The 27,746-nt window shown below is 38.1% G+C and overlaps 3 protein-coding genes across 4 annotated transcripts in view; 2 read left to right on the top strand and 1 right to left on the bottom strand.

Annotated features, from left to right (window-relative positions):
* Positions 1 to 11,447, top strand: part of LOC136850743 (uncharacterized) — a 36,724-nt gene extending 25,277 nt beyond the window's left edge. For both annotated transcript variants that reach the window (XM_067124664.1, XM_067124665.1), the window contains exon 15: positions 8,802 to 11,447. The gene's annotated coding sequence lies outside the window, so the exon portion shown is untranslated. The remainder of the gene's footprint in view (positions 1 to 8,801) is intronic.
* Positions 11,448 to 13,156: 1,709 nt separating this feature from the next.
* Positions 13,157 to 25,947, top strand: Tfb4 (transcription factor B4). Its single transcript, XM_067124663.1, has 5 exons — positions 13,157 to 13,291; positions 17,189 to 17,398; positions 20,304 to 20,526; positions 25,294 to 25,448; positions 25,562 to 25,947. Exons 2-5 carry the CDS (start codon positions 17,192 to 17,194, stop codon positions 25,814 to 25,816), a joined length of 840 nt encoding a protein of 279 aa, XP_066980764.1. The 5' UTR covers positions 13,157 to 13,291; positions 17,189 to 17,191; the 3' UTR covers positions 25,817 to 25,947.
* Positions 25,662 to 27,746, bottom strand: part of LOC136850461 (uncharacterized) — a 20,150-nt gene continuing 18,065 nt past the window's right edge. Inside the window, exon 11 of the mRNA XM_067124036.1 lies at positions 25,662 to 25,798. The gene's annotated coding sequence lies outside the window, so the exon portion shown is untranslated. The remainder of the gene's footprint in view (positions 25,799 to 27,746) is intronic.

Here is a 27,746-nt window from a genome sequence, read left to right as displayed (position 1 = left end):
CAAATGGGTGCTACATAGGGAACCTTTTGGACCATCTATGGTGTGCAGAGTAAGACACACTGCAAGCAGTACCACCATAAAGTATTTTAACTTTTGTATGTTTATTTCATATAAATAATTTACCAGGTAATTACTTAGCTATAGTTTCTAACTCACGTGGCAGCCTTTAATTTAAAATTCGCATTAGCGCTTTGATAGAGTAGTTTAGGTGATAAGCCCCACCCACTATGGGAGTACTGGGAACGACTTAGCTGGTAACGTCATTCAGTTTCTGCCATGCTTTCGAGTAACATCGGGGATTTGCTGCAGCTTTTGTTTACTGATTTTTGGTTGTATGGCGGGATTTCAGTGAAGTATTATTGCTTATTTGAGTAGCCTTCAACCTTTAATAACTTTAAGGATAATTTTTTTTCTGGTTCTTTGGTTATTATTGTCTTTTCAAGTTCCCCTATTTTGCTATTGTAGCGAAAGTTGCAGACCAGATTAATCAGTCTTCATATAATTCTCATAAATTTTGCAGTTAATGTAGGGGGCAGAATATAGTAAGGAGAAAACTTGTGCTAAATGTAATGGTTAGCAAGAGTAGAAGGTACTTGAATCTCAGCTAGATAAATTAGAGAGGGATAGAAAGGAAAGCAGCCTCTGGAGCCAGGAAACGAGCTTCCCGTAGCTTAGAATTCTACCCTAGCCTATATTAGAAGGTAGCACTGCTATTCCTTCATTCCCCCTTCCCTTGTTTTTCTCCTGCTACTAGCCCTCTTACTTTTAAACCACTTATTCCCGCACCTGGCTCCCTCGCTTCCGATCCCAATGCCATTGCCAGCCTAGAATCTAAGTTTCACGAGAAAATTATCCTTCTAGTGTATTGAATGGTGAAGTTAGGTGCGTCATTGGAGGCGTTTATGGAAAACGTTTTCAGATCGCGGCACTTTTTGCAAAGTGACAAGTGAAAGTTTTATGCAAGTGGAGGAGGTGGCTTCTCTTCCTGCGGGTTCTCCTAGACAAAGGTCTCTGCCCTACTCCCCTACCCTTGGGAGAAGACATGCTGGAAGTCCAAGGGAGGCCGGTAGGGTTTGCACGGGTTGCTGCCCCCTCATTTGAACTGGTTGCACGAATATCCGAGGTTTCGACAGACAGCCACGGGAAAGACGTCTTATTTTTGATAAGAATGCTTTTTAATCATAGTCTTTAAAAGCTCAATCCCAGAATTATCATTTAAAACACAATAGTTTGAGAAGGTATTGTTTATCGTTCCAGAGACAATTTTATCATGTGTAAGAATTATTGTATGAATGCCAGTGCAGTGATGTCACTTCCTACTATTCTGACATGGACATGAGGCGTAGGAAACGATTCCTGGATTCTTCTATGCCGCCTAAGACTCTTCAGTTGATGTGGGTCGGCACTCAGGTGCAATTCCAGTTAAGCAATATAAGAAGGCTAGTACTTCTCAGCCTTTCACTGCAGCTATATGGGACACGGCGCCACCTCTCAAGTGCCTAGCTCAGTGTTACCAAATCCCATTTGGCTTTTGATGCTAAATCTATCACGGCACACCTGCTTCTGAGTGCCAAGTGCCCTCTCCCAGGTGTGTTTCTCCACTTTTGTCTACTTTTAGAGCAAGATAAATTGTCATTGGCTCCTTTTAAGCAAAAATTAACTGGAATAATGTTCTTACTTCATCCACCAGAATTTTGTCTAGGAGATGGGAGATTGGCTTTCTGCTAGGTAGGAGCAAGGGAAAGCTTATTTCGCCTTTCCTCCCTCTCACTTAGTTCAAAGGAGATATTTATCTGTTGTCACCAGGGAAGCTCCTTCTTGGGAGTTGCTGCCTCCTCCCAAGGGGACTTATCTGTTCTTGTTTGTATATACAGGTAGTGCTCGAGTTACAATAATTCGAGTTTACGATCGGGTTAGCAATTAATACCGATATGACAATATTTAGAAAATATTTCTAAATTTCGTGCGGGCGCAGGCAACAGCGTACAAGCAGGCAGCAAGAGAGACCAACTTACAATAGACCAACTTCTTTTCCTCCATTTCTTTATTCCAGCTTCTAGTTAAAAAAATAAGAGAAAGATAAAAGTATTGTTAGTAACCTTATACTCTTGCGAAAATGCATACAACCATAAACAACCGAACGAGAAACTGTTGTTTTGCTAATAACCGAATCGGATAACAACTGTTTTGCTTGTATTTCAACCATCGTATGGTTAAACAATTACTGTAGTTATGTTAAAAATGACGTTAAGTACAATAAGACTGATATATTTTTACATTATACCCTTATCCGCTTTGGAGAAAAGATCAGCAAGGAAATATACTGCTACAGTAAATTTAAGCTGCAAGTTATAGCTGAAGCTGAGAAAACAATGTTCAAGCTGCTAATGACTATAAATTGTCATGCATTGGCAACATGGATGAAACTCAACCATAAATAGAATTGGAGAGAAAGTATTTTAATCAAAACTACTGGGCATGAAAGAACACATATTACTGCTGTTTTCACGCCGATAAACGGTAAATACGTAAAGCTCGTATTATGATGATGAAATCAAGAGAAAATAGCAAACAGAATCTTCATTCTTTTTACACAAAAAAACATGCCCCCAAACGGTCAGCTGCCAACGTCATCTATTAACGAAAAAAATAGCTAAATTAATTTCACAACGAGACATATTTAAGTTATATTTCGACTTAAAGACACTATGTATAATGAAAAATATCCTTGTCCCAAATAAATAAAGTATCTAGAGATTCATTTACGCTAACTAGAAGCAAGAAAAGCTCTCTGAACTGAGTTAAATGCAGCGAAATAAACACTGCGTGATCGATTCCCGATCCAAAACATTTGATTGCTATGATCGCAGTTTATAATGCAAAAGCAATATGAGAATATATATAGTTGGATACAGTGTAGTCTAGCATAACTTTTTAAAAGATCCATGTAAAAGATGCACATTCATTATTTTGATGTTTGTATAATACAGTACTAATATGTGAAAATAGAGTATAGTATAATGTAGGCTAGGCTACTGTATATGATATACCAAAGTGTAGGCTAAGACTTGTTTGTTATTCAGTTTCTCTTTATACTGAATTATGATAAGTCAGTCTGTATTGTTACCTGCAGAATTAGCTGACACTAATAATTACTATACCGTATATGTATAGAGTATACTGTGTAGTGTAGGCTAGGCTACCATATATGTATAGATGGTACTGATTACCCTAGTGTAGGCTAGGCCATATTTGAGATACGATTTTTTCAACAAACGATGGGTTTTTTGGAACCTAACCCCATCATAGGTAGGGAAATACCTGTATTATTATTATTATTATTATTATTATTATTATTATTATTATTATTATTATTATTATTATTATTATTACACTGCAGTCTCTTCGGCGAAGTTAAGTTTTTGTCGATGGAGCTAGACCACTTAGTTGAGAGTACCTTCAAGGTTTTTTGTGGATTTTTTGGCTTCCTTGGCTGGACAGTGAGAAAACAGGCTAAGAAGGTTGTTCACTTTGGGAGTACAGTACTTTAGAAAAGAGAGCTATGGTGCTCCTTTACCAATAAGGGAATTACTCAGACACAGAAATTTTCTCCCGTGGACCAGCATCCCATCTTCCTGCAGGACACTGTTAAGGAAATTGCGTCTGACTTTCAGAAGAAGTCGACACAAGGTCCTGTTGGCTCATTCCTAAAGATTTGCATGCCTTTGCTTCCAGTACAGAGTTTCCATCATCTTCAGAAGTCCCAGTTGACACTGTCACGAGAGATCCTCTGTTTGGGGATCAGTCTCAACTCTCGACTTTTCTGACTTTTCTGTCTGTCAAGAGAATAGCCATCTGCCTTCAGACATTACACTAGTTTCTAGCCCTGTCGTCTTGCTCAGCCCATCAGTGGATGAGCCTACTGGGGACTCTTTCCTCCATTGAGACTTGTGTCAAGTTAGGCAGACTTCATAGGAAAGTTTTGCAAATTATCCTCAAGGACAACCAGGACAAGGAAACACAACAGGACTCTGGCGTTTTTTCCATAACTCAGTAGTTCAAGTTGGACCTGCAATGGTGACTATCTGAACAAGACTTTTGGAAGGGGAGTCCTTTTCATCTGCTGAGCCCAGATCTAGACTTCTTCTCAGACACCTCGGATCTAGGTTGGGGAACCCTTTTGGGGAACCAGGAAGTTTCCGGGAAGTGGTCCCCGGAAGAGCAGGACCTTCACATTTACTCTAGAGATCTGAAAGCGATCTTCTTAGGATCTCAGTCTTTCTCGTCCCTAGTTCCCAACAAGACTATGGTAGTCCATTCATACATACCACAAATCTAAAGTACATATGGAAGCAAGAAGACACTCTCTCCTCTTCTCTTCCAAGCTCCCGAACATCCAGCTGCAGCTCCCAGCGCCAGCTTTCAAGCGCCTGGCTCTAGCTCCCAGCGCCAGCTCTTAAGTGCCTGGCACCAGCTCCCAAGCATCCAGCTATACCTCCCAGGTTCCTGGCGCCAGCTCCCGAGCACCTGACACCAGCTTCCGAGCTCGCGGTACCAATTCTTCAGTAACTGTGTGTGTCTTCTGATTGCTCACAAGCTCCCGCTTACAGACGGGAAACTCCTCCTTTACTCCATGCTGAGCCATTCTTGGCACCCATTAAACAGCAGTTAGCTGAAATCATGGTCTTTCTCCAAGAAACTCCCTCCAAGGTGTGCTTTCTTCGTCATCCAAGAAAGCTCTGAAGGAAGTTGATGATTGACTTTTGGCTAAGAGGGAGCAAGGCAAGCGTCCTTCGCCATTCCTCCTCCTCGCTTAGTCTATAGGAGATATCTGTCCTTCATCAGTGGGGGAGCTCCTTTGCGAGCCGCTGCTTCCTCCCAAGGGAACTAATCCGGCCTCATCTAATCTTCCTGGCACTCTGAGCTTTCGTCGGCGAAGGTTATTTGTCTGTTGGCTGTACTGGACCAACTTGCTTAGGACCTCTTCAAGGTGTTTGAGATCATCAGTCTCTTGGACTGGATAGTCAGAGCTCTGGCCAAGGAAAATAATTTCAGTGGAGTTAAAGAATGACTTTGCCTCGGTCTGGCTAGGAGTACCACCTGGAGCAGACAAGGATGTCAGAGGTGGATCTATTGAGCTTGCGGCTCTTTTCTCCTTGGGAGTATTGAAGAAGGGGGATTTATGGTGCTCCTATACATCTAAAGGGGTTACACAGACCCAGAAGTCAACCTTTTTGTTTTCGCTGTTGAACCCCCATCTCCTTTTCCCGCAGGGTACTGTGAGGAAAATTGCTTCGGACCTCCAAGAGGAGTCCACTTAGGATCTACTTTCTGTCAACAGCAAGAGACCTCCTACTGTGGACAGATCAAAATCTAGTGATTCTAGTCGGTCGATTTGTTCAGGCCAAACTAAAGGTTCTGGCAGACAAAATGAGTTGTCGGAACCAGGCCCTTCTTACTGAGTGGACCTTGCATCCCCTGGTCTGTCAGGATCGGTGGAATCTATGGGGCAGGCCAACTTTGGAGCTGTTTGCCACCTCAAGGAACCATCGTTTTCCTCTCTTTTGTTCTCCGGCCACGGTCACTCTAGCATGGGTAACACAAAACCTTGTCTACTCAGACAACCTCTCTTCAAGAGATTCCACTAAAAAGTTGGTCCGCTCTTCCCCTGACAGGCTTCGGAAAGTCAGGAAGCTTGGCAGAGCAAAAGGGTTCACTAGATTTGCTGTAGAGGCCATTTCAAAATGTAAGCATCGATCTTCTATTGGTGTCTACCAGGCTAAATGGGCGCTTTTCTGAAACTGGTGTACCAAGCTACATTTAACTCATTGTTTAAGCTCAAGGACTTAGATCTTTTGTCAACCCAATCTTAAAGACCTCTTCAAGTCCTTGGATATGTCCAAGCACAGGAAGGAAGATCCGGTCTCCTGGAACCAGGATGTAATGTTTGACAAGTCCCTCTTTTGAACCCCTACATTCCTCTTCTCTAACAAACCTTTCCCAGAAGACTCTCTTCCTTGTGGCTTTAACTACTGCTAAACGTATTGGCGAGATCCAACCTATCAGTAAGGGAAGGTTTTCACTAGAAGAAACATGATTTATTCTAGCCAAGAACGAGGACCCATCCAAGCAAGCACTGGACCCTTTCTTGCTCTGTTAAGAACTTAACGGACATCATCAGCTGTGAGGAATAAGAGAGAGAGTTATTTGTCTTGTTAAGGCTTTCAGGGTATTACAGTACCTGAACAGAACTGAGAAGATCTGAGGGCCACCCATTAACTTCAGGTGTTATGTTAAGAACCCATCTCCTCTGACTAGAAAGCATTTTCCCTCTTCTGGAGGGACTTAATTTCTGAGGCACACTCTCAGAATCAGGACATTGCTTATTTTTAAGTGAAAGCTCTTGATGTCAGGACAGTCTCCACCTCATTAGCTTTCAGGCACAATATGTTCCTTACTTTCATTCCGCAATCGACCTACTGGAAGTGCAAATTGATCTTCACGTCTCACTAATTAAAAAAAGTGTTTGTAATTGCAGTACCATTGGACCATCATCAGTGACTGGCATGATGTTGGGTGAGGAATTTCTCCTACTTCTCTTCGCTTGGAAGTGAGGTGTCGAGTTTTGGGGAGCCTGGGGGTACTTTGTCCCTTGAGCACCCACCATTCTTAGTGGATGGGTAGTGGTTTTTTGTCAGTGTAGGTTACAGTATTGTCTGGTTATTTGTCATGTTGGTATTGCACCCAGGGAAAGGGCATTATGTATGTTTTGTCAGTGGTCAGGCCTATCCTCTGCTACAAGACTCCCACTTACAGAGGCGACCCACGGCTCAACCGCCACGCCACTACAGGTTAAGATGAGCACCAGCCAGAAGCAGTTTTCACCTGAAGTAGCTCTATAACCATGTAAAGAAACGACAGGCATTGTTTCAGTGCTAGCCATCCTTTCTATTTCAAAATCATTATCACAGGTTAATGTTTTGGAGTAGAATATGTCCATTCATCTCACCCCCTATCAATGTGGGATTCAGCTATGTAATTACCTGGTAAGTTACTTATATGAAAATTATATGAAAATGATATTTTTATAATAAAATTAATTTCATATATACTTACTAGGTAATAACAGAATCAAAGCCCTCCCTCTTCCCCTCTAATGAACATACGAGTACAAACAGAATGATACTACTGGTTAAGTCATTCCCAGTACTCCCCTAGTGGGCGGGGCTTATCACCTACACTAATCTATCTAAGTGCTACCGTGATTTTTTAATTAAAGGCTGCTACCTAGTTAGAAACTATAGTTACTAATTACTGTACCTGGTAAGTATGTATGAAACTTAATTTTATTATAAAAATATTTTGTTTTATTTATATTTTGAGAAGTGCTAGTATAGTATGGATGATTATATGCTCTTATGTTATGCTGCCAAAAAGACATGCATTGTACGTCACAGTTCATTGGTTGGTTTTTGTTCAAAATAGAAGACAAAAACTCTTCATTACGCTTTTTCTGTATGTTTTTATACTGTATAAATATCACTTAAAATGATTTGTTAATTTCTGTGTTTTTCATAACTTGAATTGAAAAATGAAGTCCCAGTAATTGTCCTAAATTTGTCTGTTCATGCCTAATTTAGAATTTTTCTTGGAGACACAACTCTTGCTTTCAAGTCTACCCAATGTTTCATACTTTTGTTTAAGGCCAATCATATCATGTTGGCCATTTTTTAATAATATTTGTACTAGATGTTTGATTTAATAAAGAACCTCTCAGTTGACTACTTTTAAGTGAGTTTATTAAATTCATAAATTCAAGTCTCAGTGTAGTATTAAAGCAGTGAACACCATATGTTGTGGACCTAAGGAGATTGTAATAGAAAAATTGTTTACATTTTTTTAAGCAGTTGGACTCTTTCCAAGCATTTTGGGCTTGTGCCTTGTTGCGTGTGTATGTGGTGATTGAGCAGTTTTACAGTGAAGTTAGTCTTAGGACATATTTTCAAAGCAGATGAACATGTGATACATGTATAAATTTTTGTCTTTCAGTTTGCTCTTATTTTTTTTAGCCTTACTTCCCTGGTGAGTATGCATGTGTTTGTAAGGTTACAAAATATGTGTAGGTGAATTTATGTTAATTTATCTTAACCCATCGGTCATATACATATGATCTCACATTCTTGTTGACAAATGTCCTCAGACTCAGTCTTTCGTCTAACAGAAGGAAGTGGTAGCCTAATGAGGCATGTGCCTCCTGAACCCCTAGATATCCATTAATTGTCATCAGCTGTGTACAGAATTTACAAGCTCATTTGCAGGCTTGCTATTTTTTAAATGTTATCCTAACCCAGTGTTTCATTACTCATTAGCAGTCATAGTTCATTTTATCTTTTTATTTTTTTTACAACATCTTTTTAGTTTCTGCTTCTTAGCGGGTACTTCTGGCAACATTTTCTACTGCTTTGGCAGCTTATTGGTGGTGGCTAATTGTAAATTTTTTCTGAGAATCACACTTCATTGCATTTTTAACAAATTCTTGTGTGTTTCAGTGTTTCACGAAGTTTTTGCATATAATTCTTCTTTTTCCTCTTGCTTTGTTGTTAGGTATGCTGTGTTGTTTGTTGAGTTGCAAACATGTTCCATTGAGTAGGATTTTGTTTGGACTGACCTTTAGTGGTTGCCAATGGAACATGTTTGCAACTCAACAAACAACACAGCATACTGTGACTGAAATATAAGGTGACTGACTGTATGACTGCCCTACATATATGGTACTGTATTTATGATAATTTTTGTTTCAGTGCTGGCATCCCCGGACTTGAAAGGCATACATAGTCGTCTTAGTCAAATGGTGTGGTAAAGGATATCTGTTAAGCTATGGCGGTGATATACTCATAGGAAATTTAATTCTTTTGCCTTAAAAAATCTTTGTACTATATCATCATTTTTTGTTGAGCACCTCAGTGTGAGTTACAGTTTAATCTTGGTGAAGAAATGAAGAAAGCATTTAAAGTCAATTTCTACATATTTTAGAGGTGCTGAGGACTCAAGAAAATTTCTTTCACTTTAATCAAGCACTACCCAGTTGGGCACAAAATTACAGAAAAAAATATCTTTGCCATGGTTACTGAGACTGGACATCATCATACAGCAGTTTTTGTTTTAGAGTTTTCTGATGTTTATAGGGATGGTGCGCTTGACATTCAGGTGTCTCAGGTTCTAGTCCTGGAGAATAATGGAATTGATTTTGTCCCTTAACCCATGGCTAGCAATCATTTTCTGTCTCATGTTCCCATTTATTCTTCAAAATTTTTCTTGAAAAATGTAAAGAGATTTATTTATCATTATTAAAATATTTTTACATAACATTATGATGCCATTTCTTACTGCAAACATTGTAACCCACCCCTTATATATATAGCATCTGAAGCACCAAATACATAAATCAAATATCTGGAAAATGTGATCGTTACCCTTTTCCAAAAAGACAAAAATTCCAGAAATTAAATAGAAACCTAAAGCTGGTACCATGAGGGTGCAGTAATCAAAGGGAATATGACCATGGAAAAGCACTGATAGAAAATTTGAATCAAGTTTGGAAATAGATTTTTTTGCATCATACATATACAGAAGCTTCAGGTGCTAATTTATGTGGAGCTACGTTGTCCGTGATAATTTTGGGCCCCTGGCAGGCAGCAAATACCATCGCTGTAGAAACGCGATGTCGTCCACCAGTATTTGCTTCCAAATAGGATTTTGGGTCTGGTTGCTTACCCATGAAGTTGAGTGGTAAAAGCACTAAGCAGTTGTAGTTTGATATTCCTTTAGTAGATTTTATTTTTTTCCATTGAACATCGGCTTCCTAGTATGTTCATCTTTTATTGTACAGAAGGGGTATGTTTGTTTATTGAAAGATATTTGTATATTCACTGATAAGGTATGTTTTTTATTCTGCGAAATTTAGGTATTCTAGATAACAATACCTAGTTAACAAGTTGCGTTCATCTAATCACAGGTATTTCAGGTTACACGAAAGAGGGATCCTTCCAAAAATGTCACACATGTTTTAGTGTAGTCCCAAGTATTTTTAATTTTAATAAATTTTATGGTATTTTGATTAGGTTAGCAAACATTTATCCTATTCAGTTAGTTTTGCATGGCTTTCTGATTTGATAAAGGGTAGTGTTAGTGTGTAAGAAAGTGATCTGTGAATTACTTTAGGTAAAAGTAGTCTAGGAAAAGTGTTTGAAATATTTTTAGGTAATTTTTGTCTGCTCAGTATGTAACCAGCAAAACTTAAGTTATTTCATAGCTGAGCACACATCTTTTTTTTTTTAACATTCCAAGTTGAGTTTTTAGTGGTTGTATTGAAGCTTAGATTTCAGTAGGTGGACTTCACATGTGATATATAAGTTGTTGGCATTGAAGCTGTTATGCAAGAATGACAAGCTTATTGGCTTATTGAAATAGAAAACTATGTGCATTGCTTAAGAAAAGTACTATTATTGGTAAAGTGCACTTATAGCGATGTGAAATTCAATCTTCCTCTTATTTTACAATTTTTAGTTGATTTATAAGATACTTGATTCTTTTTTCTGATCCATAGCTCTCATTTACTAAAAAATATTAAATAAGTAGTTATTAGACAGGCCTAATGATTAAATGGCAACATATCAGTTTGTATCCATTCATTTATTTATTGGTAATATTTAAGATTATGGGTTTCATCAGTCATCAGCTGCTTGCAATGTTCAGGTGAATTAAGGCACCCCTAAATTGAGCAAATGTAAACATAGCTGTTTTTGTAGACCTCGCCTTTTTAAAAGTACCAGAGTTGATTATGCTGAAACCTCATACCATATTATTCCAAATTAGACCTAGGAGTGATTACAGAAAGAAGCATGCAAAAGAGATTTAACTGTGAAAATGTTACCTTGTAATCTAGGCTGCCTCAAAGTACTCATTGATGTGTTGAAGAATACTATTTATTTAAGAAACCCAATTGGAAAAGTTAAGGGAACTGTGCAGTATTTTTATTTATAATGCCTCATTGTATGACTAAACCTTTTTTGGGTTGTGAAAAGTGTCCGTTTGGATTAAAGTGTCATGCACATTTTTTCACAACATAATTTTAAGTTGAGATTTAAGTAGTTTTACCATTTGCTTCAAAGAAATTGCATTTGTAATACTTGAACTCTGCAAAACTTCTGGGGAGTTGAGGATCAAAATGGGTTATTGTTATTGGAGAACTATTTCAGGCACCTTTATTGGCTGGATGTGTTTAATACAAAGTGTGAAATTTTACTTTCTAGTGTTGCAGTTTTACACTTTTTTACATGTGGTGGCTCCTAAAACTCATCTACTGTATATAAGGATAAAAGGTTCTTGTCCAGAAATGTAAAAAAAAAATGTTTTGGAAAAGCTAATTATAATAAACAGTAAATAATTATTAAGTATTTTTCTCCTTGAATTTAAAAAGTTTAATGTTGCCTTAACTCAGTTGAGGATCAGGCGTACCCTCCTCACCCATTTATTTTTAGAGGAAAATTTGTGAGTCGGTAAAAATCTTCATAATGCTTAATAGCTCCAAAAATTATAGATGCAGTAGCAGAGATATGTAAGAGAGAGAAAACAAATTTGGGAGGGGGTTACAGAACAGGAAATAAGACAATGGGACACATGTTCAACTGCAGTGTACAATTTATTAAAGCATTTGATAACAAAAGTGGTAGGAGAGGAAGAAAATCTGTTTGAAAATTGTTTAAACCCGTAATGGGTTGTTGCTGTCAAAGCGCCTCGTGGTGCACTGTAGTCATTACTTAAGGGTGTTTGCTGCGTCCCTTCGGCCCCTAGCTGCAACCTCTCGTTCCTTGTACTTTACCTCCTTTCATATTCTCTTTCTTCCTTCAGACTTTCCACCCTCTCTACAACTGTTTCATAGTGCAACTGCGAGGTTTTCCTCTGGTTGCACCTTTCAAAACTTCTTACTGTCAATTTCCTTTTACAGTGCTGAATGACCTTATAGGTCCCAGCACTTGGCCTTTAGCCTAAATTCTATATTCTATTCTATTCTATGATTATTTAAGAAATGAGAATTATTCTGGGGTGCTGATGTCTCTAAGGTGGTACATATATGGAGTGGAAAACAAAATCCCTGTATTTAACTCTGGTAGATAGGTTTAGAAATAAGGGACGCAGTTAATAGTTTAACTTATGGCATTGAGTTACCAAACTAGATATGAAACAGAATTTTCTAAAAAAAAAAATGAGGTAAACCACAAATATGAGCTAACAGAAATAGAGAAAAGTTGATATAGTATGTATTGAAAATGAAGAAAATTGAAAAAGAACAATTAGTTCAATGCCTGCAATTGAAAAGGTGCAGAGAAATGAAAATGGATAAATAGGATGATGTAGATTAAGCTATCCTTGTCTTGGCGTGGGTTCTTGTTCCTTGAGCATCCCATAACTGAAGCGATCTGTGGAACAGAAATGTAATGGGAAGATTATTAGGTAATGATAAATCTTTATTGGAATGGAATAGCAGTGGCGACATTTATGTTAAACTAATTAAGCTTAGCAAAAGAGGAATACAGCAGATGGTTTGCAAAAAAGGCAAGTTTATGAAACAATGCTGAAAGTACCAAGGTATGCAGCATGCTGTGGCTTAAGATATGAAATAAAGTCTTCATTGAACCACTATATCTGAAGAGTGCCATGAACATTAATAGGAATATGCTCTATATGATAATTTGGCCAGTTCAAAAACTAGATAACATCTATTTGAAGGAGTTAAACGGATCAAAGAAAATCGTTTAATAAAAGACCGGGGACAAAAATCAAGGGTGGAAAATAGAAATTAATGAAAATCTATAGAAAATTTTAGAAAAATTCGGCAAAAGGAACTAGGTATAATATAAAAAATATAAAACTTTAGCTTAGCTACATTGAACGTGCAAGAGCTAAGCAACAGGAGAAGACTGATGGGCGAAACTCAGTTTATATTATAACAACTTAGGAACCATCATAAAATTCGTGCAGTGGCCATACCAGGAAGATAAAAGAGCGACTAATGGCTAACATCTTACTGTTTATAGATCTGTCTATGATAGGGAATAATTTTGTAAAAACATAATATACTAAGAGAAAATTAATAAGCACAACCAAGAGCAAAAATTTAAAGAGCAAGGGAGCCGTTACAGAGGTGTATCCTTTCTCGTACTACTACACCTCGTCCAATGTTTTGAATGGCAGCTGGTTGTTTGTCGCCAGAGTCTTTATCCATTTTCTGGTACGTGTCAACTGTTTAGTTCCCTAATTAATACTTTACCGAGCTTGCCTTATGTTGGAAATGAAGTAGGCCGGTAGAACTAGGCCTATGGAACAGTCTGCATGCGGTATTACCGTGGAAATTGACTTTTTCTATGGGCTAGTATTTTGGTTGCTTAGCCTATCAAGAATTTACCGTTATTTTTTGTCGGTCGATTGTAATGAACCTGTAATTGACCTCAGAACTGATGTGATATTGTATGCTGGGAAGCTTGGAGTGCTATCACGCATGTGCAGTGTTATAGGGGAACTTTTGATAAAAAGTGGAGTTCCCTTCACGGGGGTCCACCCCCAGCTAAGTAACACGGCCTACTAAGTTAAGTATACCTTAGTTTTACCAGACCACTGAGCTGATTAATGGCCTAGGGCTAGGACTTATTTTAGGTTATTGGTTATTATGGTTCCTATTTATAATAGTGAGAAATTTCCATCAGACATTCCTTTCTTGAACATATGACTGCTAGTCCAAAATGACTTGCAAAGCTCCGACCTACTAAGTTAGAACCATGGTTCCTTTTATAATACGACCAACATGACAGGCCGGTTTTTTCCCAGTGTAGTTCCGACTAGAAACCGAATACAAAAAACCCTGAGGTTCCTAACCAGATGTAACCAACCTAACCTAACAACATTGATGGATAGAACTAAGTCAGCGTGGAACTACTTAGCTGGCAGAGCATCTGCAGTAGGTTTCCTTGGAAAATTTACCTGAGTTTTTAATATAGTATTTTGCTTGCATCTGGTATTTCCTTGAATTTACTTTTTTGTTTTTGTTGCTTATCAACTGTTTTAATTAACCTGCAATTAACCTCAGAACTGATTATATTTTTGCTATCGTGCATGTGCAGTGTTATAGGGGAACTTTGGGTAAAAAGTGGAGTTTCCTTCACTGGAGGGTCCGGGGGCAGAGTCTGCCAGCTAAGTAACATGGCCTACTAAGTTAGGTTAGGTAGGGTACATTTTTAGGTTAGTATGGTTCCTTTTATGATAGATTTCTTTAGCCAATCACTTCTTGTACATATGGCTCCTTATTGTCTCTTGTATTTGCAGAACCATTCCATACAGTCTGTGTCAAGCTATTACAGGCAGTCTCCAGCTTGTGATTTCACAGGATTTTAATTTAAAATTTTATCAATACTTTGCTGTGGTTACCTTAATATTAATATTTGAAAATTAGTAAATTATTTTTTTATCATAAAAAATTATTTAGTCATAAAAATAAAATAAAAATCAGTAATTAGTGAATATTGCTCTATGAAAAACTCTGCAAATGTGAATTTTCTTCCATCGTATGCGTTGGACCGATTCATCTGAAATATTACCATCAAGAATCGTAAGAAAACCTTACTTTTAATCCTTTGGGTGTCTTGAAAACAATGAATCCTACATTTTTATTATTGAGTTTTTCGTAATAAAAACCTCCAAATATTGATCAAAATACCATCAAAAACTGGAAGAAAACTTTACTTTTAATCCTCTGGGTGTCTTGAAAACAACGAATCCTGCGTTTTTATTGAGTTTTTCATTTAAAAAGAAACTCCAAATATTGACCATTCTGCCATTTTGGGTACATATTTCTTCCAATCAGTGTCAGACTGGAGTCGTCGAAAATCATAAGAAAACCTTACTTTCAATACTTTGGATTTCTTCAAAACAATGTATCCTGCATTTATATTAAGTTTTTCAACAAAAAACCTCCAAAATTTGACCATTCTGCCATTCTGGAGCTATATTTCTTCCCTCAGATCGGCGTTGTCAGTGCATCGTAAACCTGGAACATGCGTTTAACCCAGGAAGTAGTTTTTTTATGAAAATATTTGAAAAGCGTCGTAAATTCGGAACGTCAGAAGCCGAGCCCATCATAACCCTGAGACTGTCTGTACTTAGAAATACTGTACCGTTAATAATAGTTGACAGAAATACTGTACCGTTAATAATTGTTGACCGACAATAAAAAACATCACCTACTTTATCAGCAACACTAAAAGCATAGGAAAAATCAATTTCCAAGATAATCATTTGTGCAGAGTTGTTATGTAGAGATACCAGTAGGCCTAGCGTGTGAGAGGGGGTTTGTATTGTAGGTTAGCTAAACATAAACTCCTGGAGTTGTTGTAGGGTAGACCTAAAAGCATATGCTTGGTGTCTTTCGGAATAGGCTTAGCATAAGATTACGTATAAGGTGTTCGTTCCCATATTTGTTGTGGAAAAGGTAGAATTTTACCAACAAAAGTTACCCATAATTAAAATTAGCTTTTAAATCAATATTTTTGTGGCTAATATTGCAGAATAGGCTAGTTGCACATATCCTATGTCGTTCTGCTATGCTTAATGTTAAGTTGGGTTTGAGAGCAGGCCAAGGCCCCTGGGTAGGTCAGGGCACAGTGGGCTAAGCTAGTTTAGATTTTGGTGCCGAGCAAATGCAGAGTAGGGGTTCAGGGTTACTGCAGGCATAGTAAACATTTCAGAAGGAATATAGGTTAACCTAACCTGACTTACCTTTGCCCTCCCTGGATCCCGAAGCAATTCGAGAGTCAAGACCCGGTACTTTGCATTCTACCCTGCTGAAGTAGGCTATATCTTTGATCCTCTTTTAAGCAGGCTGTGACCTGCAAAAATAACATGCACAACTTTTGCATTTGTACCTCTTGGTGATAGTTTTTTTTAATTTATTTTGAGCTATTTTAGTTAAATTGCTCAGAAAGTTCTTCATTAATTCCTAATCTACTGGTACATCTGGCTCTATCAATCCAAGTTGATCTCGTGTGACCAAGGTTTTAATTGTGGAAAAACAAAAACAAGTGAAATGCATTGTGGGACTTGTTAGATCATGGCCAAATCCTTACAGATTGCCAGTAACCTAGCCCATCCAGAGCCTTCCATGGACCCAACCTATTACCTAACCTGAATTAATAGAGCCATAAGTCACAGTGATGCAGCCTAACCTAAACTAGGATGCCAGGTCATACCAGACTGTTAAGGCTTCTCAACCTTTGGATCCCTTCTGTTTAGTCTGACGTAGAATATTGTAAGATATATTATACTGATATACTGTATACATGTTTCTCATCCTCTCAGACATCACTAAATTCCATTACATTACCTCTACTATCATGTGCATTAGCTGCAGATGGAAATTGATAGAGGTAATGGAAGTCAGTGACAGTTAACAAAGCATTCCTCAGGAAAATGAATAGGTGAATGATTTAAAACAGTACTGGTTTCAATTATCAACAGCTTGTGAAATTTTACTGGCATATGTTAAACCTCAGTGTAACCAGAAGTACTTTGGAGTTCCTCTAATAAAGCTACAATAGCTAAAATGCAGTCATTAACTGAGATGATTTTTTTGCATCACTTCATTTTTATTCTCATAGCAATAAAACAATATTCCTGTCCAAAAAAACAATCATTACAAGAACACAGACTAAAGATTTGAAAAATGCAGATCTGACAAATTCAAGGATCCTATAATTATATGAATGAGTAAGTAACAAAAACTGTTTCACAAAACATTGAGAATTGGCTAATGTTACAATTATCATTATGAAGTAACTAAACAGTAGCTCAATGAACTGAACAGTAGCTTTAAAAATATTTTATAATAGATATTGTACTACATGTAGATGAATAGGTGTATTCTCTGCATCCTACAAATACCTTGTTAATTATATAAATGTGTGATGAATATAATGTAAAAGTAAAATATTGAAGTTAATTTACTTGTAAGTTAGTACATATTTTTTATGTAGTAGGTAAATCATGAGATTTTGTCATTACAGTAAGATCATCTGTATACATTTTGTGAAATTTACTTTCATTGTTATGTATCACATTCACAGGTAAAGTTCTCTTTCAGAAAATGACTGGTGATGGATGCCTGCTTGTTATTGTACTGGATGTACATCCACAGTTAGCAGAACAACATACTTTTGTCCATAGTTACTTCAATGCCGTTATTTCATTTGCTAATATACATCTAGCGTTCAATCGTATGAACAGAGTGGCAATTGTTGCAGCCAATCACCTAGAGACCCGTTTTTTATATCCCCAGATAACTGGAGAAAAAGTAAGTATTTTCAATCTTCAATAGCTTTGCTTTGAAACAAACCTGTTACTTTACAATAACCTAAATTTTGGTTGAGCAATAACCAGGCATGACCCTAAAACCAAAAGTGTTTCCACTTGATTGAGAATGCATCTTGGTCTGTCAGCACCACGACTGATGGAGGTTGATCATTATCTGCATATCTGGTGTGTGTTTAACATCAACAATCTTGCTTCCTTGTTTGCCAGTGACTGGGAGTACGATTGTTTTTCTTTAAACAGCTGGCTCACCTGTTTTCTGCAAGTTCTTGCTGCTGGTTGATTGATAATCTGATTATGTAGTCTATTCCAATGGCTTTTTTGTTTATGCATATTTATTTAATTTGTGCAAAGTGAGTGTTTCATTTCTTCATTCCACTCCTTAGCTAGTTGCTTATGGTTCTTAAGATGTGTCCAGGCTGCAGTAAAGTTGTCATGAACAAACTTCAGTAGCTTATTGCATGTATATTACAAACAGGTTGAAAATAGTCAACATCCATAATTGGAGAATGAATCTTTGGTCAATGTATTCAACTTGTTTGTGTTGTGAGTGCAGTAAGTTGTTGACATGTTTTGCAGCAGTGTGGGCACACATTTACTTGCAAGAGTTCTAGTGTGTTATTCCAGGTTGCTTATTCCTGATGGTGATTGGTATCACTTAAGCAGTTGTAATATATAGGTGTGTTATTTTAGCCCCAGATCTCTTATTTTCAGGTAGCAGGAAGTTTTATAGGTCCTACCACCACATGAGATCTAGGTACATCTGATGAGGACTGGAAACCAGAAAGTCTTGGGAGTGTACCCAGGAGACTGTCTAGCTCAGCTGCCAGTGTAGGGAGCATAATATGAAAGGTACTAACTTTTTTAGACATGACAAGTGGATTTGGAGCCCTGCCCATAGCCTTGCCGAGGGCACTTGTGAGTGCAGGAGCTCCTGCAAGTGTCAAGAATCTCTATACTGCACTTTGTTTAGAGGGTTGAGATGCATGTTTAGAGGGTTGAGATGCAAGGGATGCTGTGTCCTGGTCCAGCTGTAGATACATTGTTATCTTTGACTGTTCCAAACCTGATTTCTCCCTGGTGACCATGAGACCCAAGTAGTGACAGACTGAAGAGGTTATGCATAAAACATTGACGAAGTTGATCGTTTACAATCAATCACCTTGCACCTTTTAGGATTATCACCACTAATGACTAGTCCTTGGACTTGCCACAGTGATACAGATGCTGTTATCATTCCCTCTGCTAAGAGTTGAAAGCTCTCTGAACTGATGAAGAGAACATAAAATTGTGAATGATGTCTGGACTTTACTGCTACCAACTGAGAATTTTGATAGGCTCCTGCTTCTGAGCAGCCAACAGATGATGTGCAAAAATTTCATAAGCCATTGTGCATCTTCATAGGTGGTTGATTCATACATGTTATATGATTAACTAGTACATTTAATTTTTTTGGGTCCCACTCAGTAAGGAAGTCTTATGCCAATGGATTCACTAAGCTGCATTGGTTGCATTATGACAAGTGAAAAATTGATTAAGTATCATGTACTTGTCCATGTTCCAAGTTGAAGAAATTGTACTTCAGATGTTTAAATTGATATACCGTTACATCAGCAGGCTTTATTCAACACAACACTGCAAAACAAAGATCATGATTACAGTCAACCCCTGGGTTTCACGGGGGATAGGGACCACAACCCCCTGTGAATTGAAAAATGTATTTAGTAATGAAAATAATATGAAAATACAGTAATTAGTGAATATTTTTCTATGAAAAATTCCGCGAATAATGTGGATATACATTCCGCAGGAAAAGTCCGCGAATAGGTGAAGCCATGAATCCAGGACCACGAATAGGCAGGGGTCGACTGTACACTCCCAAAGTGATTGATTTTCAAGTAGATGTTATATTTATATATACTGTACCTGTACAAAACACATTATGATTCATATTCTTAAATACCGTATTTGCTGGCGTATTAGACGTGCTTTTTTATTTTTAAATGTATGAAAAAACTGCCCTGCGTCCAATGCGGCCATATTACGGATGGCGGCCATGTGCAATGAGTGGATGTAAACAAAATCATAGCACCGCCCTGGTGGTCAGTCACAGTAACACATAAACATTGTTTATTTATGGTAAATTTCATTTAGTTTCCTTTAAAGGTGAGTGTAAATTTACATATGATTTCATACTTTACTCCAGTATACTCTCACAATATTGTATTTCATGCACAGAATCATAAATTTTTCACCATAAAATCACTTTAAAACATCTTTCAGTAAATGTATGATGAAACATACTAAAATTGTTTTTTCCACAAAATATCCTTGTAAAATAGGGGTGTGTCTTATGCGAGGGTGTGTCTTATATGCCAGCAAATACGGTAATTATGGTTAAAAAATATAAAAGAATCCGGCCACGGTATGCCTTATCCTTCTTAGAGAAATATAAAAATATTAAATGTTTTTAAAGCCTCTGGAATGTAGTTTCTGTGATCATCAAAGAATCTATCCTTGTAATTTTTTTCCATTTAAATCTATCAGCAGAAAAGCATGGATATGTAAATACACAAGATTTTTATGTATGGATTTTTCAGTTATTAAATACTGTTACTATATAACTCTATTTTTGTAAAGTGTAGTGGGTCAGGTTAGCTTTGGGATTTATTTACCTTTGTACCCCTTACTTAAAATCTAGAGACCTAATAAAACAGCAGCATCCAGTTTTAGTTGTTTTAAACTGGATTTGAATATTATTATGAAATATGTAGAGTCAGTAGTAAGACGAAAGTGTATGTGAAGTACTTTATATAACTGGAAGTTTAAATAAAGAGTATTGCCTTTTTTCTGACACTATATAAGACTTACTGGTTTTCTTTTATCAGGTAGACCGCCAGAAAGATGGAAGACTGGAATACTTAAATCATGTTGACGAAAGCATTGAAGAGGAATTGAAGCAAATGCTTTCACGTGATCATAATGCCAGACAAACAGAATCCCTTCTCTCTGGAGCTATATGCCGAGGACTTCTGTATATTAAGAGGCTAGAGAGTGAAGAAGCTATTAATCGAAGGATAAATGCTAGGGTATTGGTGATAAAATATTCATGTAAGTTTGTACTGACCAGCTTGAATTTGTGGATTAAAGATCTGAAAATACATGTGGTGAATCCAGAAATGATATCTACTTTAAAAAGAATTGCATACATTTATTAATACAAATCCATTGATTGTAAAATAGTCTTTAACTGTACAGAACAAATCCAGATCCACAAAGCAAAGCCTCTCGAATAGTTCCAGCACATATGCTTAACTAATTCTTGGATCATTGTTGATATTTTAACATTTTGTCTTTCACTGCACCTCATTTGGTTTGACATGCTGCCATTCACTTTAGGACTTACCAGAATTGTGCCATTGACAGGATTTCATTTTATAGTGCAGTATTACAATTTTACCTTGTGTGTCATGTACTTACGTTTTGTGTTTTTTCAGTGAGTTCCCTTTATGACAGCAACCAGCGCATTGCTTGGCTGTTACTGAGTAACCTATTGCTCTCATGTTTTATATTTTTGCAGGTTTTCCCCTCACTCAGTCTTGTAACTTTTGTCAGTCTTCATAGTTTTCAGTGTTTCTTCAATTGACTTTCTTAGTGTTCAAGTAATTTCAATTTGGGGTTTTGTTTACTGAGAGCAGGCCAAGTACTGTTACTGTAACAATTTCCCTTTCCCTGTCATGATCAGAATTCATCATTTGTACATTAATATTTGCATTGACCATCCACTTCATGTTTTTTTTTATGACAGTTATGATTACCTTTGGTTCTTCTTTTCTCAACTGATTATGTGATTTTGTTTGTGTTTAATTTGTATGTGTTGTATTCTTGGCATTTCATCCCCATTGTCTTTATACCCCATATACTAGTGCGCTGGTAGGGGTTGTAAGTCCTGTAGCACTTCTATATTGTCCTTAGAGGAGAATTCAACCTCAATTTGTAATCCCCTTCTTGTAAGGGCCAAGTGCATTCTCCCACTCTAACATGTTCAGTTTGCAAGAATTAGCCTGGATGAAAATGTTATATGTACTTGTGGGCAGTGTGTATCTACAAGTGACCTTCTTCTTTGGCTGGTGAGTTTTCAGGTTCAGCTTGTTGCTCCGTGACTGTGAGGCCAAATTGCAGATGCCTTCAGTTAAGGCCTCCTCCTGCTGCTGCTTCTAGATCATGCTCTCATAGTAAATTTATGCCTTTGTCTACTATAGCTGTTTCCCGTCCAGATGAACTCTCATCCCTGTTGATATCTCCCTTGCCTAAGGGCCTTTCAATTACCCTTGGTAAGGATCTGATAGGTCTGTTGTATGCTGCTCTTGTTGCATTTATCTTCATTCCACCCATCCATTTGCCTTCTCACCAAGCTCAAGGCAGGTCTTCTTCACCCGCATCCATTGTTGAGTCTGTGGTTGAGTACTTTTTGAGATTACATTCTTAAGTTTATGATCTTCAGGAACAACCTCTTGCCATCATTGACTCAAAGGCTCAGCAGTTAGCTGCTGCTTCTAGTTTTGTTCCTGCTCCTGTTGCTGCCTTTTCTAATAATGTTGCTGTTCTTGTGGCCTTGGCCTGTTCAGTGCATCTGATATTTTCAGTCACTCCTGTGTGTTCTTGGACAGGATAGTTTGTTCGTGTACTTGACTGCCTCCATGAGTCTTAATACCCTTGCTCTTAGGTCTTTGCCTCTTACCAAGTACTTGGCTCTTCCACCCCACATCGTACTAGTGACCAAGAACAACACTGTTCTGTGTCTCATCTTTTTTTCATCTACTCACCCCTCCTTTGTGACTCATTCCACCCAACTTGTTTGACCCATGACCTCTACCCCTTGTTCTTCATCTACTGAAGTGTATTATTGTGTTCCACCTTATTCGTACAATCTTGTGACCTCAAGCAGTGCAGCATTCCTGCCCCAATCATACATCCTGTTCCATTGTATCTGGTTTCGGTCCCCCTATCAACCAGGACTTCCTCTGCTCATGTTCCCAACACATGCACCATGTCACTTTGGACTCCATTACCACCATGATCTTGACTTGACCTCCTTATCTGCATTTCCTGTTCCAGCCTTGCCTTCAATGCCTCCAGCTGCAATCTCTTTACTTGTGCCTCCCCTAGCCTCAGCTTCTCATAAATTCCACTTTCCACTTTCTTGGCTTCTCAAATTTTACCTAATATTCATGAGGTCCTTTGCCTAGTGGCCCTCCTCAAGTCCTTGTGATGCCAAAGAGTACAGTATTCTCAAGCCACAATGTGAATATTCTTTGTCACTTGAACCTACAGTCATTGCAACTAAAACCCATTCTAACATAGGAGGGGCTTCTCACTCTCTGAAGAAGTTTTGCCCTTGCTCATCTTTTAGTTGTCCTTCTTGCCCTTCACCCAGTTCCTTGAGCCTACAGTCACTTCACTAAAAATCCATTCTGACTTGGAAGGGCTTCTCACTTCCTGGAGCATCCTGATACTCGTGCCCTCAATCAGCTTAATGGTGCATCTTTTACTATCCTTTCAGGGACCGCAAGTCATCGTTTTTCTCAAATATCTTTCAAACTAATTATTTGATTGAAATGGTACTTTGACACAGTGTACAAGACACCTCTCGCTAATTTTTGGTAAAATAGTACATTGTCCAATGGTTTTAGTTACTTACATGGTGTTGCCAAGCATCGCCCAGCTATGCATTCGAACGTCCTTTATCCCCATCCCATCCCTCCCTCCCTCTCCCTTCCCCTCCTCATTCCTCCCTCAACCCACTTTCCTGGCCTCCCCATCTCCGCCCCCCTTTCCTGTCTATGGGGGATGATGGACGTTCGATTGCGTAGATTAGACATGCTGACTCATGCGACTTTACCTTTAAAAGTCAAGAGTAAACACCTTAACTAACACCATTTGACAATGCACTACATAACCAAAAATTATCGGGAGGTGTCTTGTATACTATGTCAAAGTACCATTTCGATCAAATAATTAGTTTGAAAGATATTTGAGAAAAACAATGACTCGCAGTCCCTGAAATTGTCTGGACACTCTGTTGTGTCTGCAGCTTTAGCAAATCTAGAAGTGTTAAAAAATTTTTTAAGGAGCTGTAATTTAATTATAAATAAACTTTATCATCACTAAAGACAAATCCTTTGGGTCAACCCTGAGTGCAAAATATAGTTACTTTATATTAATAATGATGTTAATCAATTGATTCAGCTCCTCCACTCTCAACCAGAATCTCGTTTGCTATGCCCACCTACCTACCCCTTGCCACCCCCCTTCTCGTACCTCCCAAAGGACTGCGTTTGACTCCTTTTTAAAGTTTTGGTGATCAGAGATTTGAATGAGGATAATGCTGAAGGCCTGCTTGCACTGCAAGAGAGCATTTCACTTGCAAAGATCCTCATTTGAGTCTGTGATGTCCTTTAATGACTGGCCTGCTAGACCTGTGCCAGTGCTTTTGGGTCCAAAGTATTCAAGCTCCCTCTTCCCAAATCCTTGGACTGCATCCACGAGGATGTCGTGATGCATATGGCTGGTTGTGGTTATTATAAGCCCATGATTAGAAGGTCTGGAAGTTTAACAGGACTCAGGGATGCTCTTCTCAGGCTCATCTACCTTCACTGGCATTAGAGTTAATTGCAAGAGAAGTCCCCCATTCTCATTCATACCTCAGTTGGTCATCCTTCGAAATAGACTTGAGCGTAGTTTTTTTTTCTTATACTGAGTAATGTGCAAGTACTCACTTTCCAAGAAGCCATGGAGGGAGAGTTTTAGCATTGGAAAAACATTTTGCTCAAGTCTTACTAAACGTTTGTGGCTCTAATATGGAGTGTGGGCTGGTTGTCTCCATGACCTAAAATAGAGGTTGTTAACCACTTGGGACTTTTAATGGTCTTTTTTCCACTAATGACAAAGATTCCAATGCAGATTTGGAAGCCTTTACCTTTAATTTAGTCAAAGCTTTTTAATGCTGTATATGGTAGTGTAATGTGTTCGAATTTTGTGGCCTAATACAAATAAAACTAAACTGTTGTCTTGTAGCATAGCATCTAAGTTGTTGTGCAGCAACCAAAATTCTATATGGTTGTTAATTTAAAAGGCTTAATGCACTTTTCATTTTAGCATGTGCATATAGGCATATCAAGTCTATGTGTATGAAAAATGTAGCCAGATGTGGTTTGGTAGTTAGGTGCCTGATCGTTTTGTATTTTTAATTCTGTTCAATTTCTCTCTTATATATTGGTAAAATAAGACTACAGTGCTTATATTTTTTATGAAAACTAAGGAAACCTGCTGATGGTTATGATATAGGTTTGAGGTGGATAAGTGTATGGCAGTCATCCTCTTATCTACTTGTCTGTAATAGCATTCAACCTGTAACTCCCCCTATTATTTTTTAGTGCAAACAAGTATACACATTTAATTACACATAATAGTGAAAAGTTCAGATAAAACTGCATACTGTAAGGATGGCTTAACATGAAGTGTGGAGTGAAGATCAGATTATTTGGTATGGAAAATTCTGTTCTAAAAACCTTTGCTGAACTAGCATAACTCAATGCTGTAAATATGCTCATAGGCTTAATGTGGATCTCATGTGCTAATTAGGTTATTGATGTAGTACAGTACAGTAGTGCAAGGGGGGGATGGGTAATAATCAGGTGACACATAATAAATCTCCCTCAGTCGGACATTTAGTCCCGAGTGTCGACCATGCAGTCATGGTTGCATTTGTTGCAGTACCCTATGCTTTACTAGGACTCATGTTTGTCATGGGCTTTATTTGATGGAACTAATGATTTTAAAATCAGTTCACTGACTTTGAACATGGTAACTTTACAGCCGATACTGGAAGCCAATATCTAAATTACATCAACACATATCTAAGTGCGCAGAAGATTGGCGCAGCAGTTGATGTTTGTGTGATTGGCAGTGACTGTGGGCTCTTGCAGCAGGGAGCTGACATCAGTGGAGGATATTATTATTGTCTCCAAGAGGTAAGTAATTATTCTTCTTGGTACTAATGCATTCCATACTTGTTCATTTATTGGCTCATAGTAATAAATGATAAGTTTAGGGTAAAAATGAAAATTTATTGTTTCATTTTCAGATTTCGGAACTCCTTCAAACATTAATTATGATGTACCAACCAGATATAGCAACAAGAAAGAAACTTAATGCTCCTCCTCCAGAAAGTGTGGACTACCGTGCTGCTTGTTTTTGTCATCACACATTAGTAGATATGGGTAATGTGTGCTCTAACTGTTTATCAGTTTATTGCAGAGCTGTACCTTTATGCTCTACTTGTGATGTTATTTTCCAAACAGATCGACCTCTCATGAAAGCACTGAAAAAGAAGAAATGAGATTGAATTAAACATGTAGTATTGGAACTATTATACTAAAAAACATGTGAAAATTTTGTTATATTTAAAAAAAAAGAAAATTTTGTTATAAGACAACTGCTCAAATTATTCATTAAAGCTTTTCTTCATAATTATGAAATATTTGTAACCCTATACAGTACTGTATAGTAATATACACCTCAACAATCATAACAGACCAGGCTATCATTTTGTTTTTAAAGCCTATCTTCTTGCCTAATAAATATTAATAAATTTAAGTAAATGGGACTAAGTTTATGGAAGTATATCAAAGATATACAACAACTAATGGACAAATGTTTGATTTTCATAATGAGTATACAACACAAGTGAAGTCAAGCAAATTGCTTATTCTTTGGAAGGAATTCATGCAACACTTTTGTAAAGGTTACTAACATCAGTCAAAGGGAATTAGGAATACTGTACCTCACAAAAACATGCTATTTTGTTATGGTTTAAAGACAAACCAGAGGTAAAGAATTTTGTTCCTGTGAGATTGCAAACCTTCATCTTTCTTACAGTATTGTTGGCAACCACTGGATCATCCATTAAAGTTTGTAACAAGGTAGTTAAGATGTAGTGGCAGGGGAGTGATGGTGGGCAACACTCACTCTCGTACCAGCAGCAACCTCATTTTCTTTGGCTAATGTGAAGCCTGGATGTCTCTCTGCTGGCTAGAAGTATTTGCATTATGAGTGCCAACTCTCCTTCAGCTGTTAGGAGTGAACACTGAAGGTGTCCTACATAAGAGCAAGTGAGCCTGCTGTATGTCTCCCTAATACAAATACAAATGACAGGTATGTTGACTGGTTTCCTCAGTGAAAGAATTATGGGTGCTTTATCTCCCCATTTTATTCAGTGCTCATTATTCATTGGCAGATCAAAGATAATGGTCAAAGATCAGTCAGCTATCTCTGCTCATGATGGGATAGTAATTGAGTTGGTGACTATCCCCTATAAAGACACTGACAGTTTATCTCAGCCTGCATCCAGATCTAGGGATTCTGTCAGACTCCTTGTAGTTCGCGAAGGCTCTATGGCTTTCCTCTGCTTGCTAGGGAACTGGAATATGACACCATCTTGGAACATTTGGCTGCTTAGTACCTTGCTTTGGCAGTGGATGCTCGTGTTACTACTGCTACTGTTGCTATTACTCCTGATGCTGTACAGTCTCCAGCCCCGATGTTAACCTCAACTCCAGATTATGCTTCCCTAACTCCCACTTCATCCTCAAGTTGGCCCTCTTCCTCCTCCACCTCTTCACCTTCCTCAGTCCTCAGATCTTGAGAAATGAAGGGAGAAGGCCCAAAGGTCTTTTCACTGCAAGTCGTCCTATAGAATTTCCTGCATTTGTCACTCTGCTTTGAGGAGGGACAACAATCACTGTTCCCATTCATGGATATGGAGTACTGTGAGGAGAGCTGTCCACCCACTTCATGAGCTTGCTTTCGCCTGGTTACCAGTCCACAGCTTTCTCCTGCTTGCTGCTTGGTCCCTGGTCCACAAGCTTGCTAATGACCAGTTGCCTGCTCAGGCTTCTTGGGATAAGAGGTCCAATGTGGACTTTCCCTGTGTACATCTAATTGTCTTGGTTCCTTGCAGTCAATTTGGGAGGCCCATAAGCATGCTTGCACCTTTTCACCCGCACACGATACTGAGCTTGTTTGCATGGTCCTACCACAATGGAGGCTTCTATAGGAAATCAATGACTTCTTCTTCGTTTTAACATGCTTTTTCCCATTCTTATATGGGGTAAGCGCGATGCCTTCTTTTGAAGGACTTTGATTTGGCGTTGGGGTAGGCTGTAGCCTCGATCGGCTGCCCTGCCTGACATCGCTTAGACCCTGGTAGCGAATGTGTACATGTATCGTACCAAATCCCCAGCTCCCTTTCTTCCAGCAGCGAGGAGAAC

This window comes from Macrobrachium rosenbergii, chromosome 22, assembly GCF_040412425.1.
Source record: "Macrobrachium rosenbergii isolate ZJJX-2024 chromosome 22, ASM4041242v1, whole genome shotgun sequence".
In the NCBI taxonomy this organism is placed as follows: Eukaryota; Metazoa; Arthropoda; class Malacostraca; order Decapoda; family Palaemonidae; genus Macrobrachium; species Macrobrachium rosenbergii.
The sequence above is the reverse complement of the archived record's forward strand: the minus strand, read 5'-3'. Positions and strand labels throughout refer to the sequence as shown.